This window comes from Tupaia chinensis, unplaced genomic scaffold (assembly GCF_000334495.1).
Source record: "Tupaia chinensis unplaced genomic scaffold, TupChi_1.0 Scaffold000113_1, whole genome shotgun sequence".
In the NCBI taxonomy this organism is placed as follows: domain Eukaryota; kingdom Metazoa; phylum Chordata; class Mammalia; order Scandentia; family Tupaiidae; genus Tupaia; species Tupaia belangeri.
The window spans coordinates 3,417,974-3,439,731 of record NW_006159577.1 but is presented as its reverse complement, the minus strand read 5'-3'; the positions used below and the strand labels follow the sequence as shown (position 1 = coordinate 3,439,731).

Below are 21,758 nucleotides of genomic sequence, written 5' to 3'. Positions count from 1 at the left end.
ATATATATATATATATTGCCTTATAGCCTGAGTGCTTACCAGAGTGAGACAGAGAGAGAGGGAGAACTCACTCCCCAATGGGGCATGGTCACACAGGCAATCCTTTTTCTTCTATTTCTCCACTCTGTTGGGATTTGGGAAATGTATGCATATGTTCCTGGTGTGTTTTTCAAGCCACCAGTGCCAAGATTTGAACTGCAGTTGGCTAGGTAGGATTTGTCTCCCTTAAGCACTAGGCTATTAGGGCTGGGCCAACACTATGGCTTTTAAGAATGTATTATAAATTAAATTTATCTCTGATTTTTATACTGATCTTAGTTACAGCTCTGTAGCAGTTTTCTATTCTGATTCATAGGAGTAACTCTCCATATTACCACTTACCGAGTATCTCACATAAGCCAAGACATATTCTGGGCTCTCTCTGCATATGTTAGATCACTTAATTTTCACCCCAAACCCAGCAGGAGCATATAGCACAGCACAGTCTCACAAATAAGGAAACAGGAAGAATAATATCCAGGATCAAGTGTTGAAAAGGGCCAAAGTGGCGTGGCCAGGTGGTGTGAAGGTTAAGGTGCTGGATTCCTACATGGCCAAGGACTACAGTTTGAGCCCTGGGAAATGTTAAAAAGGGCCAAAGTCAAAGTTTGAGTTCAGGTCTGCATGGCAAGCCCTTGTCCTTATCTCCAAAAAGAGAATCATTGCTCGTGGACTGTAGAACAATCATGCTCACCCAGGAAGCCTAAAAGCAGATCACCCTTGTATCCTAAAAATGACTACATAAGCATATGAAGTTCCCAGCCTGGCCTGTGGCTGGTCCCGGTATGTTCCCTGTGGCTGCCGTTACAAGTGGCTAACATTGGGTGGCTTCAAAGAATGGAAATCTATTTTCCCACAGTTCCAGAGGCAATAAGCCCCAAACCAAGGAGTGGATGCTCCCTTACAGCCTCAAAGGGAGCATCCCGCCCTGCCTCTTCCCTTCCTCACCACCCTAAAGGGGTCCTCCCTGCCCTGCCTCTTCCAGCTTCTGGTAGCCCCAGGCATCCCTTGGCTTGTGGCAGCATCATTCGGAACTCTGCCTCTTTTTCCCCTTGTCTTTTCCTCTGTGTCTATCTCCTCTTCTGTTCCATCTAAGGACACTTCCCACTGATTTGGGAGCCCATCCAGGTAACCTGGGATAATATTTAACATAATTATATATGCAAAGACTTATTTTTCAAATAAGGTAGCATTCACAGGTTCAGGTTTTAGAAAGCAGGTGTTATCTTCTGGGAGACACCATCCAGCCCCCTACACTACCTAGCACTTGTGCACCAAAAAACAGCATTAGATGGCCTAAAGCAGAGGTGCTTTTCTTCCCAACATTTCTGCCTTTGAGCAGGATGACTGGCAAGATGTGTCCTGCATGAGTGCCTTGAAGCACCCCCCCCCACCCCAAGGAAGGTTCCTCCATTGGCTCTGAGAGCAGCACAGAAAGCAGAGGCTGGATGGACTGGGGCTGTATTGACTGAGAAAAGAGCAGTCCTCCTCAGCTTCAGCAGCCATGGTAACCCAGGTCTCCTTTCTTCCCTCCCAGCTAGCCTCGTTCACCATAAGGGACCCTATCCTGCAAGACTCAGTACGAAAGTCTTTTTTTTTTAATCAGAGTTTTGGGGTGTCAAGAGCATCTTTGTATCAACCTGTTGTTGACCACTGCAGTCAGAGGCAAAAAGGCATCAAATATCTGACCACTCTTCCCACTGTGTTCTCAGATACGAACCACTGACATGTCGTCAGCAATAGACCTTTGGTCACACCTGAGCTAAAACCAGACAGTGGGATAAATTGGATGCGATGGTGTCAGGTTAATGAAAAATCCTTGGCATGGACCTGGTCTGGTTGAAGAAGGCTGGTCAAATGCCTGATCCGTTCACTCTGTCAAACCCCCAGTACGGGGCTGCAGCAAGCCTAGGCAGAAGACGACAGCTAATCTCCTAGCTGGCTCATTTGCACTTCAGATGATCATGATTCCCACCCTTTTAGACGTTGTCAGTACTGAAATCAATGTGATATTTAAAAATTCCAGAGCGGTCTGTCATTTGGCAGTATGAGTCTTTAAAGCATTAGAAGCTCTGGAAGAACTGGCAAACGATGAGAAAGCAGAACATGAGTGGAGAAGCACGGGCCATGCTTATTGCTGGCTTCTGGCCCTGTAGCATGCTGCCTTATTGAGAACACCTGGCCAGAGACTGGCTTCAACATGAAGCACTCCGTCCCATCTGAGGCACATGACAAGGGGCAGTGGCATGACCCAGACGGTCCTTTACAAGCCTTCAGTCCTCACTGGGAATTGGAGACATTCCTTTGTGTTCTCTCTTTGACTGGAATTCTTCTCTTGTCATCAGATTCAATAAAGAACTCAGAGCCGGGCATTCCTTAGAGCTCTGTGGGCCTGACACTGTCTCAGTAACTGCTTTCATTGTGGAGGTGAGGGTGCAGCATCGCAGCCGAGGAACAGTCTAACCTCTTTGGAGTTAAAACGCACACACTACAAAGGATGTGCGTTTTGAAATGTACTGAACCTTGCTCTCAACTGCTCCACTCCTGGGATGGGGCAGTGCCTAGCAGGGCACTGCTAATGAGTGAGAGAGAGCTGAGCAGAAAAATGGAGAGCAGGGAACAGGGAAGGAAGGAAATTAGAAATCGCATTTCATTAATCTACAAAGACATGAATCTGCAGACTTCATCGCACCAACAGGAAGAAGAATGATTAAAAAGGCTTAAGCCACCACATGGCTCTGCCACAAAGTCCTGAAATAATGGAAAATATAATTGATAGAAGCAAAATCAAATGCCGCCTGTGTGCCTACATGGTACCAGCTTCGCAAAACATTCCTATTGACCCAACACTGACGAATCCAACGGTGCCCATACCTAACTCAGCCACAGGAGCCATAAGCAAGTATTTTAAAGAATTTTGCAGGCAGATGTTTAGCTAACTTCGAAAAGTAATAATGCTTTTTGCTATTAGGAAATTTTCTTGGTAGATAGGAATTGTGTTTTTGTTTTTTAAATTTTATATAGTGCAAAACCATAAAATGCATCTGGCCTGTAACAAGAACAAAAAACATGGGTGTTCGCATATATTTTAACAGGGAGATGGAAACAAGTATTTCTACATTTTTTTTTTGCAAAGATGGAAACACGCTTGAGAAATATATGAATAGTCTGAATTTCTCCAAAGTAAAATAATATTAAAGTTAATAAGTGACACAGAATAAGAATATGCTCATACAAGAGGTTTCATGGTGAGCATGCTACTTAAAGAGGGAAGGGGCTGGGGATGGCAGTTTACCAGGACTGTTTATGACTGAGCACCTCTACATCCACCACCATGTCATCCTCAAAACAGCCTAGAGGGAGATGTCACCATTTACAAATAGAAAGGAATGGGGCCTCAAAGAGGTAAAGTAACTTGCCTAGGGTCACACAGCATCTCTGTGGCAGAAGGGGATTTGAACCCATGCCTGTCTGACATGAAATATTTTCAAATTCATCATTGGCTCAATCAACCTTTACAAACTCAAGAAAATAAGTGATGAACATTGTGCCTGGGACCCTGCAGTTCAGTGCAGGGGGCCCTTAGGGAGTATGACAGCCTCATCTCTTTTAGATTAGGAGCCCTGGGTGGGAAACAGCCCTGAGACAGGAATCAAAGTGCTTATCCTGACATGTGGGCCCTGGGGACCTCTGACTGCTTGGATTCCCTGAAGTCTCTCCTGGAAGCCTCTCCAGTCCTGTGTGGATGCCAGGAACAATGCCTCAGATTCCTCACACTGGGCATAGTCACCTGTCACTACATGTCATGGGTGTGACTGGAAGGCCTGGACTGATGACCCCTGATGCACAGCAGATATATTTGAAACAGTCTTCATCACATGGCGACTCTCAGAACACACCTGTGACTCAGAGGCACTTCACGCATGAGCTTGAGATTGGCTCTGTGGGTTTATGTTCCCCAAATCTGAACGGATCTGGGTAAAAAGCCCTAGCTCCAGCAGCAGCACACACTACTTCTTCAACGGGTTTTCTTTTTTGATCCAATGTTGCCACTAAGTCCAATTTTACCCATCTCTAACCCTGTAAGATCTAAGTAGTTCAGTGGCTAAGAGTAGGCCATGCATTCAGACAGATCCTACCTCTACCTCATCCTTGCTCCGCAGATCCCTTCCAGCTTCCAAGGCCTGGCCAACTCATTTATAAGCCAGGGAGCAAACCACACCCACCTCAAATACTGTTAAGGAGTAAAGCAGAGACTACATAAAGTGCTCAGCAAAGCACCGGCACTGTTAAGTGCTCACCTACAAGGACTATTATTAACAATGACATTGACCATGAAGATAAAGGAGCCATGGGAGGAGACACCGGTAAGGTTCCTTCTGGGATGTCAGTCCATTATCATTTGGCTCCACGATGACAAGCAGGACTGATCAAAGACTTACTGCCAGCAACAGTATGCCAGGAAGCTCCATTGACCGTCCCCTCTTCTTTCTGGAAGTCTTCTGTATGGCACACTCTCCTCCTGGCATCTGTCATGAGGCGGTGAGTGGAAGCATAGGAGTAGGCCAGCCAGCGGAACACGTGGTCGTCTGGTGTGGGGGTGTGCTCCTGGGTCTTCCACAGGGACCGTACCATGTCATAGGGGTATGCAACCACCAGCTCACCCCCCTGCAAGTTGCCACCCAGCACAAAAGGAATTTTTTCCATCCAGGCTATGACTGCTCTGGTCTCCATGGCCACCTGTGGGCATTCAAAAGTGACAAAACACAAAGAGAAACACTTTATCTCACTATCTTTAAAAATAGGGGCATATTCGAAAAAGCAGTAATTGCATGGAATAGTTTTAGCAAAATTTGGAATCTAAAAATCTGTCCCAGTAAAATAGGATTTTGTGGAAGTAATGAATTAAAAAGGAAAGAGACAGGGAGAGAAAGACGAGGAGTATCATTCATAAGACTATTCCAGTTAATGAAAGATTAGAGGAGCATCATTTTTGCAACACTAGTGAAGGAATGGGTCAGGGCTATTCATCAATGGCTACAACCAGCATAAGAAAAAAGACACAACCAAATACAGTGAGCCTCCCGATGGAAGAACACACTAACACGTGCCTAAAAAATTAATTAGTTAATTAAGTAAATAAGCCTGACTTTGACCAAGCCTCTTATCCAGGGGTCTGCAGACATTTTTTTCTGTAAAAGACCAGAGAGGAAATATTTTAGGCCTTGTGGACCAGGCAGTCTCTGTGATAACTACCCGGCTCTGCTGTTGCAGCGAGGAAGCACTGTGGACAAAACACAGTGTGTCTACGTTCCAACAGAATACTATTTACAAGAAAGAGGGTCTTGATGAGATTTGGCCCTGGGCTGCAATTTGCCAATGCCTGCTCTGTCTAGTTTAGGTTAGCCTCAATCTCACAGCCGTTTATAGGAAACAGAAAGGAAGAGCTACATGATATCATGTGAATGCCATCGACAGTACCGGGACTACGGAATGATACAAGACCATCAAAGGTGTTCATAGCCTGGTTGTTACAAGATACACAAGACCCACAGCAAAACTGGAGGAAAAAAAGAGGGAAAGTGACAGAGGAAAACGTATAGATAAAAAGAGCCTTAGAAATATATGTAAACTAAGCAAAATGAATGAGCTTTATTTCAGTCTCTTTTTTTGTTATTGTTATCTTTTTTCCTCTTAGTTTATTTTTTCTTATTTTTTACATTCAATCACTGTAACCCTCCACACCAGAGACAGTTTAGGAGCAGGATTGGAAAGGGGGGTCAGGGGAAGGAAATCAAAGGGGAAAAAAAAAGAAAAATATTTCAATCTTTTGATTTAAATAAACTGGAGAGAGAGAAAATGATACTGGGGGAAACATGAACACTGTATATTTTATAATATTAAAAAATCATTTATCTTAATATAATAATGGCAATACTTCATCATTTTAAGAGTCCCTATTTTTTAGATTTCTACTGAAATATTTATGAATGGCATGATCCAATGTCTGAGAGTCACTTCAATAATCTGAAGGAGGAGGAGAAAGTGAGTGAAGGGGAAGATGAAACACAAATTAATGAGTGTTAAAGCTGAGATGGGCCTGTGGGGATCCCTTATAACTTTGTCTTGAATTCTGTATGTTTGATATTGTTATAGAATAAAAAGGTTAAAAAAAAAAAGAAAAATGACAATGCTGAAAGCTAAAATTGGAAGGTTTGGTACGTTTCAATATTGAAAGTGAATTAAATATCTGTCCTACATTACTAATCCCCATGAAGATAATTTTAGTAAGACAGTAAAATTCATGATGACAAACATTAGAAATCATGTAACTGTGCAGTATAGGAAACTGGTTAAGGAGTGAAATGGACTTGATGGGATTAGGTTTTGTTTTTAAAACACATCAGGGCCCCTGATTTAGAAAAACCATGAAATTTGGTTCACTGCAGAATGCTGTCGTTAGTCTGTGCTTGCTATGCTTTCTCTTACAGATTTCAATACAAGAAACACCCGTGAACTCACCGCCCAGCGTAGCACTTTCCTGATACCTCTGGGATTCCACCTGTCCTGCTCTCCACCTTCCTATTGTAACCACTACATCCTAAATGGCCTGATGCTCATTCTCCTCATTTTTATCCCACATGTATGCCTAAAAATACATAAAGACATTAAGGAGAAAAATAGATAGGCAAGACATTTATAGGACACAGAAATGGATTATTATCTGTTGATAACATGTATAGTATTTCCAACTGAACTGGTGAGGAATGTGTTCATGTTGGAACATTCACTTTATAAGCTAAGTGATGTATAGTGATTTAATGTATAAAATAAATGAAAATGAAATAAAAATAATACATAATTTGGTTTTACTTTTTTTATTTAAAAAATGCAAGGACATCATACTGATTATTGTCTTCTGTAATTTGCTTTTATTTTCCTCACTTATTTTCGGGTTTCTAAAATTCATCCTGTTGTTCTATAAATCTGTCATTCAGGCCTTTTCACTATAACATGAAGATCTCATTTACTTGTATCTATTCTAGGTCATTTTCAGTATTTTGTTCTAATGAAGTGTTGCTCTGAACTTTCTGGTACTGTCTTCTGGTACACATACACTAAAAATGATCTTACATATATTACCAGAAATGGAACTGCAGAGTCATAGGATATATAAATATTCCACTTCACAAGGTAGTCAGATTATTTTCCAAAGTGGGACCAACTTACACTCACCTACAATGGCAGTATAAGAGAGTCGCTGTCCCAGATCCTCTCCAAAACTTGAGTATTGTTGGACCTCTTAACTTTGCCAATACATGGGTATAAAATGTTATGCTTCTGTAGCCCCCATCTGCATCCTCAGTATAGTGAGTAAGAACAGCTTCTCACATTTATTAATCATGTATTTCTTCCTCCATGAACTGCCTCTTCATACCCTTTGTCCATTTTTCTTCTGCATTATTTACATTTTTCCTGTTTGTTCTTTAGTATTTTATAAATTGTATCTCTCAGTTAAATAATTTGCAAATAACTTCTCCCAGTTTTTAGTTTTTCATTATAGTTTTTAAATATTTTTTGATGAATGAGTTTTCTTATTTCTTTTTTTAATTGGCAGAAGGCATGTGCACTAGCCAGAAGGAGACAAGAGAGACAGGACATAATATCCCCCCAAGGGAGGGGGCATAGTCATATTATAATCTCTTCTCTATTTCTCTATCCCTGTGAGGTTTTGATTACTCATGCTTAGCATGATTTTCATGATCCAGGGCTGGGATCTGAACCCTGTCAACCCCGTGGAATCCAGTTCCCTTAACTAAGCCATGAGGTTAGTCCCAGGCTTTCTTATTCCAATATAGCTAAATATAATAATCTTCTATGATTAATGCCATATATTTGAAAGTTTTACTAAGGGATTTTATTGTGAATGATTATTAAATTTGATCAATTTTTACCTATCAAAAATTAATTCATATTGTTTCTTTGTCTATTGTTTCACTGATTTCTTCTACAAGTTTTAATCATAGTTTTTCTTCTTTCTTTGCATTTCTTCTGTTATTTTTCTAATTAATTAGTTTAACTTCTTTAATTAATTTGCAACCTTTCTTCTTTTGCAATATAATTACTTAAAGGTATAAATTTTTCCAAAGCACTATTTTTTCTGGATTCCACAATTTTGATAGGTAATATTTTCATTTCATTAGCATTCCATGCTAATGAATTTTTAATTGTATGTTTTTTCTTTGACCCATTCTTTTGAAGTTTTTAAGAAAATTTTCTAAATGCATAATGATGGTTTCATTAATTAATCTTATTGCTATCTTCTAGTTTAATTGTATGATGGCAATGATCTCTTTGATTCCTAGTCTCTAAAATTTGTCAAGAGTTCTTTTAATGTCTAGTTCATAATCAACTTTTTAAAACATTCCAGAATTATCGAGAATATTTTCTAATTGTTGATTGTAGAATTTCTGTTGGTCTTTTATAGTAGGTCTGTTTGTTTTGTTATTAAAATATTTATCTCTGTTGATTTTTTATCTAATTTATGCATAATTGAAAAGGGTATTATTGATGGTAGATTTGCATAATTCTTTATTTTTAGAGAATAACAAGGTCTAAAATCTAAACCCTAGCTTTAATGAAAACACTGAACTCTGGGGACTTAGTATGACTGCTAAAATAATTACTTATCTCATAGCTTAAGGCCTAAGAAAGCTGGCAACCAGAACCCAATTTTGGTTCAAGTGTTCCCACATTATAATACCACTTGAATTCTCAACTTTGCCAGGTGTTATTAGGTTATTAGTTGAAAAAAGAAAGACAAAACAACAGAGGGATTCTGTGGATTGGAATAAGGAAATATAAAAAAGGATTCAGAAGACAGAAGATACCAAAGTCCCCCAATCCTGTATCCCTATCAGCCACCCTTGCGCATCATAACTAAAACAAGTGGGATGGCCATAGTCTGTCTCTAATATTCAACTGCTTGTTTATCGATGGCACTTTATTGTAAATCATGAAGTCAGACCATGAGGCTGGCCCTCCTCCAGTAAGTGGAGCACACATGTGTTGCAGTCTGGAGTGCTGAGGCAGAACAAGGGAACTGCTGTCCTCTAGCCATTTGCCTCAATTCCTCAGTAAGAGAAGTCAGTCATTTTGTTGACCCTGCAATGTGCTTGTCTAAAATGTCACATTTCCCAGCCTCTCCTGTAGTGGTTGATATCCTGCACAATTAAATACTGGTCAATGACATTTAAGCAGAATTCTTGATTCTAGGAATGCCTCCTAAGGATATTGAATTATTTAAGAGAGGAATTTTTTTGAGTTTTTTCTCTACTCTTTCTTCACAGACAAGACATCTGGAGCACCAACTGCCACCTTGGATTAAGACCTTGAGGATGAAAGTCACATGTTAACATGATAGAGACAAAAAGATAGATGAATCCTGGGTTCCTGATGATTACGGAGTTTCTATTTGGCTGGCCCTATATCATCTGCCTTCGGGGTAGTTCTATATGAAAACAAAAACAGCACTTAGCGTAATGGCTATGTCGCTGGAAACCCATGTAGTTGACTGTGGTTCGGGTCCCGGACCTGGTGGCTTAAACTCATGCCAGGCACATGTGCGTACATGCCCAAGATCCCGAGAGGAGAATGGAGGAGAAGGGATTGTGGTGTGGCCTTCTCCCCTGGGGGCGTAATTTCTCACTTACTGTCTCTCTGTCTTTCTCTGTCTTTCTGGTGAGTGAACGCACTATATAGCAAAATCCTCTCAAAAAAAAAAAAAAACACAAACAAATAAAGAAAAAACTAAACTAAAAACAAAAAACAGAACAAACACAACAAAAAATTGCTATGTTGTTAAGCTGCTGTTGTTGTGATTTTTCTGCTGTTAACAAATGAAACTAACATTACTTATTTACTAATCAAGACAGACCTCTTAAAGGACATAGTCGAAGAATAGGATAAGGAAGTATTAGTATGGGCAGAAAAAGCAATACAAGGGATGAGAAATTTTGTGAGAAGTACTGCTTCTACTACATGTTCTTTATGAAACAAACAAACCTAAGAAACCTGGGGAAAACATTTCTTATCCAATATTATTTTTCTTTCTGAAGAAGCATCATATGCAACAAATCCGTGGGGACTGATTAAAATAAGATATATCGGGAACCAGCAGTTAGCGTAATGGCTATGTCGCTGGACTCCCACGTAGTCGACCGCGGTTCGCGTCCCGGACCCGGTGGCTTAAAACTCACGCCGGGCGCATGTGCGTGCGTGCCCAAGATCCCAAGAGGAGAACGGGGGAGAAGGGATTGCAGCGTGACCCCCCCCCCTGCTCGCTTTCTGTCTCTATGTCTCTCTCTGCCTGTCTGGCGAGCACACGCACCCTATAGCGAAAACCTCTCCAAATAAATAAATAAATAAATAAGATACATCAAGTAACCAAGGATAATTTCAGAGTATACCTGTTAATGATGAGGATAATAATGATATTAACAAACATGCACGATTTAGGGGAGGTTGTTTTGTATGAGTATGTACTGTATGTTTGTGAAGAAATGTAATTAAATGATTTATCTTTATGAAGATGCTCCCAAATATCAATGTCAAAGATAGTTATTATGAAGTGTGCTTCCCTACATTTGGAGAAAACATAAAAGAAAAAATTGTTTTGTCATATGCAAATGTCAGCAGAGGTTAACTTGGCCTTACACTGCTCTACAGATGAAAGGGTAATTTCACTCACCGTGGCATTTTCAGACAGAAACCATTCTGGTATTGCAATATAGTGATTGGGAACTTTCCTTGGGATGTTCTGCCGATCCTCTGCCTCCCAGAGCAATGTGTTTAAGTCAGGAAAGTTGTTGTTGATGTCAATCCCATCATGGGTCCAGCGTCCCAGGGACCAGCCTCCTAGCTCCGAGCCCTGGGAGACAATTCAGAATGTGGAGACCCACACAGTGCACAGCAGCAATCCTGATTCCCTGCCCTACAGGATGCCTCATGTTCACCTCCACTTGTACTGCATCTCTAAGCATCTAGGTGCCCTTTAACCCAAAGATGGCACTCCAAAGAGAATACTGAAAAACCTACTCCTAATGTTTGGTGGGTGGTAGGTGGTCTAGACAAATCTCTGCAAATAAACACTGCAGGGATGCACACCTGCCTCATGGCAGTACTTGAAAAGCATTAGGTCCCTTGTTCCACACCTTCCTTCTCTTCTGCATTTGTCGGCTGAACCTTCGAGTAGTAATGAACCTAAAACTCCATCATCACAGTATCAACAGCACCATGTTAATATTAATGTATCTCCTGCCCTGCCCACAATTCTGGCTTATTATTTAGCATTGCAAATCCCTAACCAACTATTCACAAAAGGAAACATAATCAAAAGTCTGTATTCTAAAGCTGATGTTTTATAGATACCAATTTTTAAAATAAGGTTTCCAATTTTATTCCAGATATTGTGATATATTATTATGGCTCTGGAACATGACACTCTAAACATAATCCTATATTTATGTGTATGTATATTTTATCTATACTTATAATCCATACAAATTCTGTATTATAATTAGAACATGAAAGATAAACAACAGGTCAGAGTAATAAAAGTAACTATCCTCAGGGCACTGATGAAAGGATAAAGGTAATAATCATGCTATCATTAAGTGCTGAATCAATGTAAGGTGTTACTATCATATTCTATTGTTATCTTTGTATATATAGCAATATTATTCATGTTTACTTTTTCCCGTTTGTTGGCATGTCCCTCTCTCAGGGTCACCATAATTCTCAATTCATACATCTCGTGAGCTTTCCTGCTTCTGCAGAAAGACACCCAAAAAAGAAAGCTCCTCAAGTGAAACTTTACATACTGCATGGCCATGCAGACTCTGGATTTGAGGCCTAACTTCTGGTGATGAGTGAGTGGAGCTGATGCCATTACCCCTTCATAGGCCTTCTCATAGCCATCCGGGTTGAGGGAGGGCAGGAGGTGAATGCGGGTCTCCTCCACCAGCCGGACAATGCGTGTATTCCGGGCCAAGTACTCCTGGCACAGAAACTGCATCAGCAACAGAAGCAGCTCCCGGCCCAGCACCTCGTTGCCGTGGGCCCCTGCGATGTAGTGGAACTCGGGTTCACCTTTACTCAAGACAGAGAGAAACACAGGTTCACGGTGGAAGGTTCATTGCCAAACAGTGTTGATCCCTTTGTGTTAGAGGGAAAAATCTCTGAATAATATAAACTTCCAACGTTAGCCTTATGTGTTCCTTTAAATAGATCTCCAAAATTTTATCAGGACAGATAGTCAGGTATATAAGAAAATGCATAGAAAACTCTTGATGATGTAGCCACAGGGTAATAATTTTCATTCATTTCTATCAAGAATAGACACTGTTGGGACCAGCAGTTAGCATAATGGCTATGTCACAGGACTCCCACGTAGTCAACCGCGGTTCGCTTCCTGGACCTAGTGGCTTAAAATTCACGCTGGGCGCATGTGCGTGCGCGCCCAAGATCCTGAGAGGAGAATGAAGGAGAAGGGATTGCGGCGTGACCATCCCCCCGGGGGTGATTTCTCGCTTTCTATCTCTCTGTCTCTCTCTGTCTCTCTGGCGAGCACACGTGCCCTATAGCAAAAACCTCTAAAAAATAAATTTAAAAAAAAGAATACACACTGTAGAGTTTAAAATTTATAGGTAAAACACAAGCTATCGTCATAACTTTTTTCTTTTGAGAGGCAATTTTTTTCTTTTTTGTCCAAGTTTATTTACTGTATTTTCTTCATAAGAGAAAGCACACATAGAAGAAATAGAAGGACCAGCACTCTTGATAGGGTCTCATCACTCTGCAACCCCTCTCCCTAGCCCTCCAGCCAGTCAGGATCTCAGGTATATATGCATCCAGCGGGTCAGCATTTTTTTTTTTTTAATATCTTCCTACTAAGTTTTACACAACAAATAAATACAAGCAGGAAATAGTCCACCAAGTCAAACTGGTAGTGATACAATTCTGTAAAGGGGCCTGTCTTTGAATATTTCCTCTTTCAAAGCTCAGCTTTTGAAATGTTGGAAGTGCTATGGTTTCTTGTTTTATCTCCCATCACAAATTCTTGTGTTCAAAGCTAAGGCCCAAGGTGATGGTATTATATTAAGAGGTGCCGCTTTTCGCAGGAGATTAACTCATGAGAGTAAACGTGGGAGTAGAACTTAATGAGGGCTTAAGGAACTAGCTAGGCCTTTTTGCCTTTCTGCCTTCCATCTTGTGAGAACACAGAAAGAATGTGCCACTGGAGGAATTGGCCTTCACCAGACATCAGATGTACTGGCACCTTGACCTTGGACTTCCCAGCCGCCAGAAGTGTAAGGACTAAGTTTCTGTTGTTGATAAATTACCCAGTCTCAGGTACTCTGTAACAGCAGCCTAAACGAAGTAGACATGGGTTTATTAGTACTGAGCATGAGCTGTCAGCAGCTAACCTTCCCTCATTGGCAAAGTGACTGCTTCTGAGGAAATATGATTTTTACCAACAGATAAAACCTTTATCTTTTAAAAGAAACTCCTGAGAAGAATTCTTGAGATATTGGTGAACATTAAAATTAAATGAGTCAGATAAATATTTAAACCAAGTATCAGTGGATTTTTGAAGAGCTCCCAGATGTATCCAAAAGAAAACAAGAAAAGACCATCTGGATGGTAGGAATGCAGGTCAGGGAGTGACTGAATGGGAAACAGCTGAACAGGAAAGGCTTGAAAATAGAACTGGAATATTTTTAAAAAGAGAATCCTCTTTGATTTGAATCATTAATGATCAGCAAGGCAAGAATTTTTTCCTGGAAGAGGATTCTGTTCAGCCACTTTCTTCTTCAGCTGTTGTGATTGGTCTCAGAGGTAGAGAACACAGAATTAAATATGGTCTGTTTGAAAAACAAGAGGGTATTTCTAGCTTAAATAATTCTCTAGTAGTCATCATAAGATGAGAGGCTGACAGAACCAAAATGGGCAGAATCAGCCTATATGCGACAGTCCATGCATGAACAGGTCATGCCTTATTCTCAGAGGTACAGGATCTAGGAGGACAAAACATGAAGGGACCAATTATACTGACAGGCCCTCCTCACCAACTTCATGCTCTCCAGGGTGGTCAGAGATCTCCACAGCATACAGCTTCAGGCCCTGGTGGCTTTTGCCAATGTTGTAAATTCTGGTGATATTAGGGCACATTTCATTCACAACCTTCATCAGCTGAAAAACAAAATGAAATAAAGAGTGAGTAATAATGACTACTCACTAAAGAGGTAGAGATCCCAAGAAGACAGCCACCTCCTGCTCCCCTCCACAGCCCATCTGAACGCTCCTATCTTTCCCACACCCCAGCTGCTATCCTATCAGCCCAGAAAAAATCCATTATACCCCCACTTTTCATGGGATAATGCCTACCTTTCCTATATCCACTTGCTGTATTTAACCTTCTCTGAAGAGAAACTCCTGGCCATTGTCTCCACCTTAGCTCTGTTTTCTCAGTGTCCCTTGGTTGTGGTTCTCACCTCCTGCTATGGTAGGAATAATTGTGTCCCTTCAAAATTTTTATATTAAAACTTCCCTGCAATAGTATGAAGTGATGGCACCTTAAGGAGGTGATTAGGTCATGAGGGTGGGGCTCCTGTGAATGGAATTGATGTCATTGAAAAAGAGGCCTGAAGGAGCTTGTCTGCTGGTTCCACCATGTGAGGATGCAGTGAGAGGGCACCATCCATAATGTAGAGACAGCAGGCACAATCTGGGAAGATGTCTTCCCACTTTGTCTTAAACCTCTGGCCTCTAGACCTATGGGCAGTAAGTGTCTGTTTAAAAGCTATGCAGTTCATGGAGTTTTTAATTTTTACAGCAGCCCAAACAGACTAACACACCTTCCTCAGTTCTGGTTATTCATCACCTCCCAGGTTGTGGTAATCACCTTCCTCAGTTGTGGTCATTGAGTTTTTACTTTGATTTTCTATTGTTTTATTGTCCCCTTAACTAGACTTCAGATCCTTGAGAAGACAGATTGAGCCTTTTATTTCAGGCCTTTAGCTGCTCAAATAAATATTTCTAACTAAATATCATGTTTTTCATAATTTAGTGCTCATCTACATATCAGGCTGAAGAAACAGATACAGCCCCTGCCCTCCTGGAGCTTACAGTGTAGCAATGGCAGGGAGGCATGCAATGGCCCAGTTCACTGGTGCTAAGTGAGGAGGAGAGAGTAGAGTGGCCATGGTAACAGGAACCATGGGGTTAAATGATGAGAAAGGCGAGCTTCATCAGGGAAGTGAAATAAACGTGCTGTTTTCTGAATTTTGCTTTTGAAGTTAGCTTGTCAGACTGACAGCTTTGGTCTGCAAGAATGAGACAAGCTGCCAGGAGGTAACTAGTACTCCGCTAGTCAGAGGAGAACAAGTTTCCCTCCAGGGTGGAAGACCAGAGACACTGTCTTCCCAGAGGCTGCTTTGTCTCACATCACAAACAAGTTCCTGTGAGTCCTAAGTCGCTTGGATTTGCTGAGTTACATTTGTATAGCAATTTCCAAGTGAAAGAAGATTTAACTCAGAGAACATCTGTCTATTTACTCACTGTTTATTGAAGAGCCCCCTCCTCACCAGGCACAGATGAGGTACATGAGGCACAGATGGGGAGCTAGACTTCAAGACAGTGTGTTAAAGACCAGGAAGGGATATCCAGAGGAGGGATATCTTAGCCAGGGTGGTGGGTGAGCAGAAGTCCACTACAGAGGGCCTCAACCTTTTGAAAGATGAGTTGGAGTTGAGTTGGTAGAAAACAGAAAGCCATGGCCCAAGAGAGACAGAAGGATGGTATAAACCTGAACGTATGCTAAGAGTCTTCCAAAATATTCCTGATCAATCAGGTTATTCATAAAATATCCTTGTAAATTATAAATGAACAAATCAGTTACAAATGTTATGGTGGGTTAAAATTTATTATAAGTAGAACATTTATATTATATAGAATTTATGATGTAGTGCAGTTATACTGTTGTGTGCTTTATTTTCCTTTCATAACACAGCATTCTGTAATGACGAGACAGAATGGGTTTAAGGAGCATTGACGAGCATTTCTACAGGAGTAGAAAGATTTATTGTAACTATAGCTTGACTTTTATGACACACCTATGAAGGTTGGCAAGTGCAACCTTGGTCAGAAATTCGGGGTCTAATTCTGTCACCTTAGTGGAAAACATGTTTCCCTTTGTGACTATTTGCTTTGTGTTATAATATTTAGGTAAGAGAAATCTGGCTCCAAAGGATTCTTTTTCACAAAAGGTCAAAGAAGCAGAACTCTACCATATATGGAAAAACAACATAAAAAGGACACATAGCTTCACCTGTCACCATAAGGATAACAGCTGCAGGGATGGAATGAAGGCACATATAATGGCACCACATTTTCATAAAAGTCACAGTAACAATGTCACTAATAGTGTTAACAAGAACAGGAAGCATATGTCTTGTTTCTCTTCTGAATCTCACAATCATAACCAGCACGGGAAGGAGATGAGGCAGAGCTGATTGTCTCCATTCTACAGATATAGAGACTGAGGCTCAGAAAGACATTGAGTAATTTAGCCTGGGACACCCAGCTGATAGTAGATGGAGCCAGGACCTTGAACTCTTAGAGCCCTTCCTGCACCCCTCTCTGTTCTTAAAGGTGCAATAAAGCAGTAAGAGTCAGCCCATGTCTGTTGCTGGTTTTGTCACTGCACATTGTGACCATTCTGAAAGAAGGCCACAGTACATGACCCTGTGAGGCCACATGTACCAGTCTTGGCTGATGCACAGTCATTATCAGCTATCAGCATTGATCTCAGCAAATCCTGATTGGCAGGTGATCTGCCGTCTTACATTCCAATCAATGACTAGTTCTGCAGACAGAGAGCCAGGCAGTTCATTACTAACTAGGCAATGAATGCAAGTGATCAGCACAGGTCTGGCTGTCCTTCACTATTTATCTGACTTCCCTTTCAATTAACTGAAGAAATGTGCTGCTAATGCTAGAGATCATAACCTTGACATTGGAAGAAGACGAACACCATCTTCCTTTGGGATGCACACTCAGTCATAGATACAGAAAGACCCTTAGGCAGTGAGTCATCAGAGTCATCCTGTCATACTCTCTCCATCATTACAGTGTTTTTATACTAGCCACACTTTGTCTCCAATGGTGTGGTGCTGGTTAATAAATAAATTGCATGGCATTGTGTCATGGTATTACAAGCATCTTTCCCTCGTGAACACACAGACATCTGAAGAAATTTTCTTTCTTTTTTTTTTTAAAGTGTATTAATTTATTTCTTCCATGTGGGTAGGGAGGAAGACAGAGGGAGAAAGAAGGCACTCCAACAGGGCCATCATCTGTAATCCACCCACAGCAAAGCATGAGCCTATGCATTTGCCCAGCATACTCAGGAAGGCCTAGGGATGCAAATCCACGACCTTTTCCATGAGGGTTCTGTTGTGTTACCACTGTGACACCACCTGGCTCTTAAGAATATTTGTCTTCAAGAAGGTTCTTTTCCATACAGTAGCCCCCTGGAATGCCAGGAAGCATCTCTCTGGTGACTACAAGCATAAACAAGGATATAGATGGTGATCCACCCTGCTCTTCCCAGTAAGGAACCAAGAGCATCACCAGGAAAGAGGTTCTCCATTTAAATGCAGCTCTTTCTTATAAGATTGCTTATTTCTAAAAAGTTAAATTTATTTTGGAGTTTGGGTCTTTGTGTAAATGTTTGGGTCTTAATGGTTAAAGAGAATAAGGAAGATCTTTTTTATTGTGGCCCCAAGCGTCCATTCTCATCAAGGGTAAGGAAATTGGTTCTTTGGGGTCTACAAAAATCTTAACATATTATAATACTTTGTGCTCCTTTAAAATTCAACTCTACCTGGGAAAATCTCATTACTTAGAATTTCATATAAAGGAGGGAAGGCTATTTAAGAAGAAAAATCTAAAAAGTTCCTTAAAAGGGACAATGAAAAGATTGAGAAACATCACTCTAGAGCAGGGGTCAGCAACTCTTAGGCTGTGGACCAGGGGCACCTGTGACTTGTTGACCCATTCCTTCCTCTTGCCTCCCATGTGCAGCAGAAGTAAGTGGAGGGTGAGTGAATGAGGCTTCATTTGTGTTTGCAGCCACTCCCTGTCACTTGCACTGCTGTCTGGGCTCTGCCTCCTATCAGATCCGTGGTGGGACTGGATTCCCAAGGAAGCACAAACTCTATTCCTGTCTGATTGTTTCATTGCATATTGCAACGTGGTAGTGGTAGAAATGGGGTGCACAGTGGAAATAGTGTGCTTGAGTCATGCTGGAACCAACCTTCCCCACCGCCCCACCCCTGCTCCTGTCTGTAGAGAGATTGTCTTCCATTATGCCAGTCACTGGTGCTGGGAAAGTTGAGAACCTTGTTCTAGAGAGTGCCAGGGTCCGCAAGACTTGTAGCTTCTTCAAGACTCTGTTTTCTCAACTGTGATAGGAATAAACATTATATCATCATCCTGGTATCTACTGAATTCTAGGTTCTTCTACTTCCCATTTTTACTGAGAGAAAAAGAAAAAAAAAAAAAAACCTCTTCTCTAATAATTCAATTTCTGACAATATATGAGAAGAAAATTATTTCTGAAGAATGGCAAAATTATATGTGCGATCATACTTGCTGTGGCATACTTTCTCGTTTGTCAGTTTTCATTGAAGTTTGGAGATGTTCAAATGCTCCAGAGCAAGAGAAAAGCTGAGAAAACTATGATATATCCACTCATCAGGATACTGCAGAGTTACAATTATTATTATAAAGACAGCATGGAAAATGGCCAATGATCTCATGTTAACTGAGACACGCAAAAGTGTGTTTGATCATAGTGATATGGATTCTGTTAGTGGCAGAGACCATACAGTCAACATAGGCAGAACATAAAGGAGCTGCCTCTCATGTCTAAGCAAGGCTTGGCTGAGAAGAGCTTCAGGCAGAGACCACAGCTACGAACTCAAGGTTTCAACTGTGTTTGTTGTACTGGTTTGTGCTCAATTTCTCTGCCATGAGCTTTACTGTCATTACAGTACCCCATAAGGGCAAAATAATATGCCCAGCCTTACTGTAACTTTTACAATAATCCTGAAGGAATGTGGACCCCTAAGGCAGCGGTGAATGGGAATTATTTCCATGGGACTCACCCCACCTGCCTGGAAAATGTCAATAAAGAATGCTGCATTCACTTCTCCTACTGGGGATTTCATAGATAGCATTAGAAAGGTTTGAGTTAATGGAAAATGACTAAATTGGTAAAATGACCTCAGTAGTTGGGAGAGGCTCAGGAGCTCATCCACGAGGTACTGATACCCCAGACAAAGACCATGAGCCACCTTTGATCTCAGGATAAGGAAAGATTGTCGCTCCCCCGAACCACAGGCATTGTATAAAACAGCACGTAGAGGGTCCCAAGTACACAATAACCTTTAGGTCAGTCATTAAGCTGCTTACAAGACCACATTCCTTCCCCATATGGACAATAGGCTCACCCCCTTACTGTAATATATATATATTCAATTTTAGTGTATATTAACCATGTCTTTACTTAACAAGAAAAGATTTCTATCTAGGCCTTTGTAACTGGCAATGCTGCTGCCCTGGCCCGGGACTGAAGTTATCAAGCTGGCCTGGGACTGAAGTTATCAAGCTTCCTGCAAGACCCCTCTTCAAAAAGACCCTTCCTGGTAATCAAGATCTAAGAAGAAAATGCACCAGACAAATGGACTCCCTCGCCCTGAGAACTGTGACTGATTATACGTAATCAAACAGAACAGTGCATCATGTTTTATGATTATTGTTCTTATACTTCGAATACCTCATTTCTTAGAGTAAATCTTTTACCTCCCTCTCACCTCTCCTGCCCCTGTAAACATCCCCCAATAAATACGTATGCCTCCTAACCACTGATGCTGCAGTCTTGAGCTTCCTCTGACCGTAGTCTGCTGAGAAAATGCTGAAGGGCATAGATGTCTCTGCCTGATTTCTTATTGCCCGTGTCGCCTTCCTACGAGCTTCAACCCACCCTGGCTGGAGCAGGTCTCTGGCATGTTAGCATAGAAGTTCAAACACTGGGCAGAAATGAGGTGTAACAGTTTAAATTATGTGCTCCCCAAATGCATAGGTTGGAAATTAAGACCTAATGTAAGAATATTAAGAGGTGAGGCCCTCAGGAGGTGATTTAAGTTGTGAAGGCAGAGCACTCATGAGTGGAATTAATACCTTTATAAAAGGGCTTGAGGGAAGTAGCTAGCTTATTTTGCATTTCCTCCTTCCTCCATGTGAGGATACCGTAGCAAGGCACCACCCTGGAAGCAGAGAGCAGCCCTCTCCAGACACAAAATCTGCTGGTGCCTTGACCTTGGACTTCCTAGCCTCCAGAACTGCAAGAAATACATTTGTATTCTTTATAAATTACTCAGTCTCTTGTATTTTGTTATAGCAGCAAAAGTGAACTGAGACATAGGCAAAGAAATAAAAACTGCTGATTCTTTTTTTTTTTTCTTTTTTTGGAGAGGTTTTTGCTATAGGGCGCATGCACTTACCAGAAAGAGAGAGACAGAGAGACAGAAAGCGAGAAATAACCCCCTGTGGGGATGGCCACGCTGCAATCCCTTCTCCTCCATTCTCCTCTCAGGATCTTGGGCACACACGCACACACACCCGGCATGAGTTTAAGCCACCTGGTCCAGGACTCAAACCACGGGTCGACTACATGGAAGTCCAGTGACATAGCCATTATACTAACTGCAGGTCCCAAACTGCTGATTCTTTAGCACAGTGGATTTGTGGAGCATTTATCTTTAGATTTCTGGTTTGAATTTGATGTCAGTTATTGAATTGTTTGTCCAATGAATGAAAACATTTTTTTAAAGGAAAGAATGAATAAAAATATAGAGATTAAAAAAGTTCTTGGCCCACCTTCAGTGATGTAATTGGTTACTGAACTGCAATGCTAAAAGCCATATAGCTGACCACAGGTTCAGATTCCCAGTCGATCTAAAAACACACTGGGTACACACAAACCCAAGACCTCAAGAGCTAGGAGGTTGTGAGAAGGGGACTGTGGCATAACAGAGTTCTGCTAAGGGTGTCTCTCTTTCATGTGCATCTATACCTATTCTTTTGTGAATAACTAATTTAAAAAGAAAAAAGAACAAGTTACTTTCCATCATCTTTACTCATTTGCCTGTGAAATAGACATTTCCCCTGGCTTAATGGAAAAAGAATTCCAGAGGAAGGAAAAGGGGAAATCATCGTGAGAGGCCACGCATGGTTTAGGAGGTGGGCATGTCTGGAGCTGCAGATCATCCTGCCATCATCACCCACCTCCAGGATCAGGTTGGCCAAGAGGGCAGGTTTAGCGGCTGCCCCACAACCTGATGTCCCTGGCCATCCTAAGCTACCCTGGAAATCAATGCTACTAGCAGGCTGCCTTGTAACCATACCGCCGCAATACTTTATGTCTTTCTACCTGCACCATACTCGTTACTTACATTACTACATTGTTTTGTAGGCATTTGGGACCTGGCAATATCATACCAAACCAAAATAAAGTCATTAATCTTTTTCTTAAAACCACTTTTTTCCTTCCTGGGAAAAGCATCCTATCCTCTCTTAGAAGCATACCCTTC

At 41.3% G+C, this 21,758-nt stretch overlaps 1 protein-coding gene across 1 annotated transcript in view; it reads right to left on the bottom strand.

Moving 5' to 3' along the window:
* The window catches only part of CPXM2 (carboxypeptidase X, M14 family member 2), a 164,821-nt gene that overhangs the window by 12,313 nt on the left and 130,750 nt on the right, over positions 1 to 21,758 (bottom strand). Inside the window, exons 9-12 of the mRNA XM_006143965.1 lie at positions 14,169 to 14,292; positions 11,993 to 12,189; positions 10,790 to 10,969; positions 4,482 to 4,779 (exon numbers count right to left, since the gene is read on the bottom strand). Of these exons, the coding sequence (XP_006144027.1) occupies positions 4,482 to 4,779; positions 10,790 to 10,969; positions 11,993 to 12,189; positions 14,169 to 14,292 (799 nt within the window). The remainder of the gene's footprint in view (positions 1 to 4,481; positions 4,780 to 10,789; positions 10,970 to 11,992; positions 12,190 to 14,168; positions 14,293 to 21,758) is intronic.